General features: G+C 43.8%; 1 protein-coding gene across 4 annotated transcripts in view; it reads left to right on the forward strand.

Annotated features, from left to right (window-relative positions):
* Positions 1-4450, forward strand: part of dok4 (docking protein 4) — a 35153-nt gene that overhangs the window by 25016 nt on the left and 5687 nt on the right. For 2 of the 4 annotated variants that reach the window (XM_015025101.1, XM_015025114.1), the window contains exon 3: positions 3265-3372. In XM_015025101.1, coding sequence (XP_014880587.1) covers positions 3265-3372 — 108 coding nt within the window. Of the gene's footprint in view, positions 1-21; positions 415-3264; positions 3373-4450 lie in introns of those variants that run through there. The other 2 variants (XM_015025093.1, XM_015025108.1) reach the window with 2 other exon arrangements.

Consider the following 4450-nt stretch of genomic DNA (forward strand, 5'->3'; position numbering starts at 1 on the left):
GGTACCTCAAAAAAGGTTAAGAACCACTGGTCTAGAGTTTAAGAAAAGTAAAGTCTTTCAGATACATCAAACAGAGAAAACTTTTAAAGCAGCAGTCCCAAACTCTAGTCCTCGAGAGGTGTGTTGAAGAAGCTCTTAAGGACTTGGGCACTAAACTAAGGAGATGGTAGAAACTACTGAAATTGGGTTAAAATTGGGACTTGAACTTGGGTAGGATTCATGGATACAAGCGACCAAAATGACCTTCCTTTGTAGAACAGGTGGATTCTGCCCAAGAGATGGGGTATGGAGCTTGCTAGGTATTGAAAAGAGTCTACTGGAGTGGTTTGGGCATCCATGGAAAATGTTTTCAGATGCCCAGACCTCAGATATCCAAGGTTTTCTGGTAGCATCCCTGTGAGGATTTGGTTTTCTGTATGTTAATTTAGTTCCTGTGTTGTCTCGTCTGCCCCTGTGTCTCGTGTTCCCTCATTACCCCTTGTGTATTTAATCCCACCTGTGTTCCCTGCTCCTTGTCAGATCAATGTCATGTCTATTCTGTCTTAGCTGTCTTCCGTTGTGTTGCTGACTACTAGTTGCTACCAGAGTTAGAGTTAATCTTGTTGCTCACCTTGTTAATTGTTTCCTTCATTAAAAACCATTCTCACTACAACCTGGGTCTACCACCGTCTAACCTCACTTATAACTCCACAACTCATGACAGAAGGATCTGACCAAGACTACGATGAGATTCATGGAAAAGAGAAGAAGCAACTTCACATATACCCAGAAGGAATAGAAAGCTTACAACAAGTCGTAAGCTTGTAGACACTGTGGCGAAACCATGCTCCATCCCCAGATGCTTTGGTGTAACCACAAACTGTTTTGGCTCTTCAATACTGGTCCCCCCGTCTCCCCTTCATGAACTTCACAGAGTTGTTGGAAGAGGCGGAGTGGCATCGCCAGGCAGATTTAGCTGTCATGGCCGGCAAACCACTGCCGCCCAAGCCAGACATTCCCATCTTTCACTCTTCGTCCATTTCCACAGCTCCAGTCCCCTCTCATTCTGCAGCACCATCCCCAGCCATCCCACCAGCCACAGTACCCCTGGTCTTGGGGTTTCAAGCAGCTCGACTGTCAGCTGGTCAACAGGTAGCATGGTTGATGGTGTGGCCGGTTTCCAGACTCCAGGCTGCCCAGCCATCTCCAGAGCCTTCCGCTGTTCCCCGGTCCTCTGAACTCCTCACTGGCCTTCGCTCACCTGAGCTTTGTCTTGGTCTCCAGTCACCAGACCAAGAGTGCTGTCCTCCTGCTGCCGCAGTCTGCTTTCTTCCTGCCATCACAGTCTGCTTGCCTGTGACGGCAGGCAAGCAGACTGTTGCCGTTTATTGAGCACCGGCAACAGTAAACGGGCCAGGTGCTCCGTCCAAGCCCTCCAGTGAATCGCTCAGCGCTCCCTCCAAGCGTCCCTGTGCTCCAACCGAGACCCCCAGTGAATATTCCTGTGCTCCGTCCAAGACCCCCAGTAAGTCTCTCTGTGCCCGCCTAGTCCCTGAGCTGCCAGAGCCAAGCCTCCTGGAACCCAAGCACATACCTGTTCCATTGCTACCCTGTGGCTCCTGCTGGACCCAGGGCCAACCGCTTTCACCTCTACGTGGGTCCAGCCAGCCTCAGGGCTGACAGCCTCCGCCTCTTTGTGGGACCAGCCGGCCTCAGGGCAGACTGCCTCCGCCTATTTGTGGGTCCAGCCGGCCCCATGGCCGACCGCCTCCGCCTTTTCGTGGGTCCAGCCAGCCTCAGGACAGACCGCCTCCACCTCTAAGTGGGTCCATGCAGTGTCCAGGTCATCCACTGTAGCTTCTCATGGGATTCACCTCCTGCACCATTGTCGCCCGCCAGATCCTCCACAATGGGTCCGCCTCCTGCACTGTTGCCGGCATCCGGACCCGCCACCATGGGTCCACCTCCTACGTCGCCATTGTCAACCGGACAGTTCATGGCCCTGTTTGGTTTTGGACTGAGTTTATTTTGTTTTATTTGTGTTTTTCCTTGAACTCTGGTCCAGCGCCCCTCCGCCCACCTTAGTTGGGTTGTTTTTGGACTTTTTAGGCATCTAGTAGTCGCCCTTGAGGAACCAAATACTGTGAGGATTTGGTGTTCTGTATGTCAATTTAGTTCCTGTGTTGTCTCGTCTGCACTTGATTGCTCCCAGCTGTGTCTCGTGTTCCCTGATTTCCCCTTATGTATTTAATCCCACCTGTGTTCCATGCTCCTTGTCGGATCCTTTTCGTGTCTAGCTGTCTTCCGTTGTGTTGCTGACTACCAGTTGCTACCAGAGTTAGAGCTAATGTTGTTGCTCACCTGTGCTGCCTGGACTGTGTTAATTATTTCCTTCAATAAAACCCATTATTTTCACTACAACCTGGGTCTACTGCTGTCTAACATCACCCACAACTACACAACTCATGACAATCCCACTGCAGAAGACCCATGACTTGCGAGAGGGATTGATTCCTTGGTCTGTCATAACCTTTTTTGAACATTGTGTAGGCATCAACATTCAAATGAGTGAATATTTGCCCCAACAAAACCCAATATATAATAATTGGTAAATAACTGCAACTAAATAAAATGTTTTAACACTGCTCCAAAGGTAAAGGGTGCTAAATGAGTCTTTTAACCCCCATCACCTAGATTTATGATTTCTATAAATCTTGAACTATTTTCCAAATTGCTATGTCAATAAATATACATTTAATTGATAAAATATCCATTGGAACATTAAATATCTTGTAGTGAATTCAATTAAATATGGGGTGAGAAGGATTTGCAAGGTATTCTGTTTATACTTATGCTTCACATGACGTCCCAACTTAATTGTAATTGGGGTTGTAATTTAATATTGCAACCCACATTTATTTAGCAATGTAACCATCCATAAACTAAACAGGAGTCAATTTAAAGTTTTAAACTATTGTTACTATACTGCTGGCTTGTTGGGTTGTGAGTTATTCTCAGTCTATTCTGTCTGAGACCAGCCCACACCTCACAAGCCAACACCTATTCTCTGGTATTTTTACCTTTTTATTATGAAATAATTTGGATAAAACATGTCTCCAGAAGGTAAGAAACCAGCTGTTGGACTCACAGAAACCAACTTCTTAACTTTTTTTGTATACACTAGCACATTTTTCAGTCACTGGTGGACTAAATAAAAGGTTCTGAGGGTGTGATTAGTTTTTTTGCATTTGTGACTGTCTGTCTGGGTGTCCATGCACATTACAGATCTATCGGCGCTGCTGGCTTGTGTTTAAGAAGTCATCGAGCAAAGGACCTCGTCGTCTTGAGAAATACCCTGATGAGAAGGCTGCTTACATCAGAACTTGTCCCAAAGTAAGTTTGTGTTTTTGTAAAGATCATCTGTGCTTTCAGTGCTTTTACAGTATTTATTTTAAGGTTTTCTGTGTTTAGTCCTGTTCCTGTCCTGTCTTCCCTGTTGATTATCACCGTGCACCTGTTTTTTACCATTACATGCCCCTTTGCCTTGGCGCATCACAGCCGCTGTAATTTCTGAGTCAGGGCCGTGCAGAAACCACTATAGGGGCAGGTGCTCAAAAAAAAAAAACAACAAAGGGCACAGCTAACCGCCTTCTAGGACAGACTATTAACAAAGCCACACAGCTTTCAGAGTTTAATAAACAATGATAAATTACAAAATTGTGACATACAATCAAAGCTAACGAACATCTCTATATAGAGCATAACATTATGTATATGTAAGATATTTTATTAGTAATTTCTTTCTGCAGGTCTATTTTGTTATAGGAAAGTATTGCAATATTCAAACCCGCAACTTGGCAAGATATGTAAATCAGAGCTGGTGGTTTAGCTCTGATTTACATATTTAGTCTTTACAGAATTACACTATTAAAAATATAAACAAGGGCCCAAAGCAACCTTTTAGTGACTGTAATCTATAAAACAGAGCTGCCTGTTTGCTGCAGTGGAGATGAAGATGGTCCATTCAGGAAAGCAGAGCTGCATCAAACTTTAACGTGGAACTGCAGAAAAAAGAAACAAAGCAAAAATTGAATTGTTAATGCATGTCACCATGAGAAAAGCCTACTGAGTTTTGCTTTAAAAACTTTTTTTTAAATTAAAATCACACATTTTTGTCTCATGAAGTGAAAAAATTATTTGCATAACAAACTTATTTGCGCATGTCAGAAATCTTTTCTTGCTATTCTAAGTTTTTGTTTGTGACTCAAAGTTTTGCTTGTGATTCTCACATGACGTCGTGGGCAGGGCCTAAAATCACAACAAAAGATAACTGATGTGTGCAAATAAAAGTTTGTTTGGCAAATAACTTTTTAAGTTCACAAGACAAAAATGAGTTATTTAATTTTTAAAAAAAAGTTTTTTAAGCAAAACTCAGTAGGCTTTTCTCATGGTGACATGCATTAACAATTCA

Source organism: Poecilia latipinna, unplaced genomic scaffold (assembly GCF_001443285.1).
Source record: "Poecilia latipinna isolate Pla-1442-1.1 unplaced genomic scaffold, P_latipinna-1.0 Scaffold95, whole genome shotgun sequence".
NCBI classification, from domain to species: Eukaryota; Metazoa; Chordata; class Actinopteri; order Cyprinodontiformes; family Poeciliidae; genus Poecilia; species Poecilia latipinna.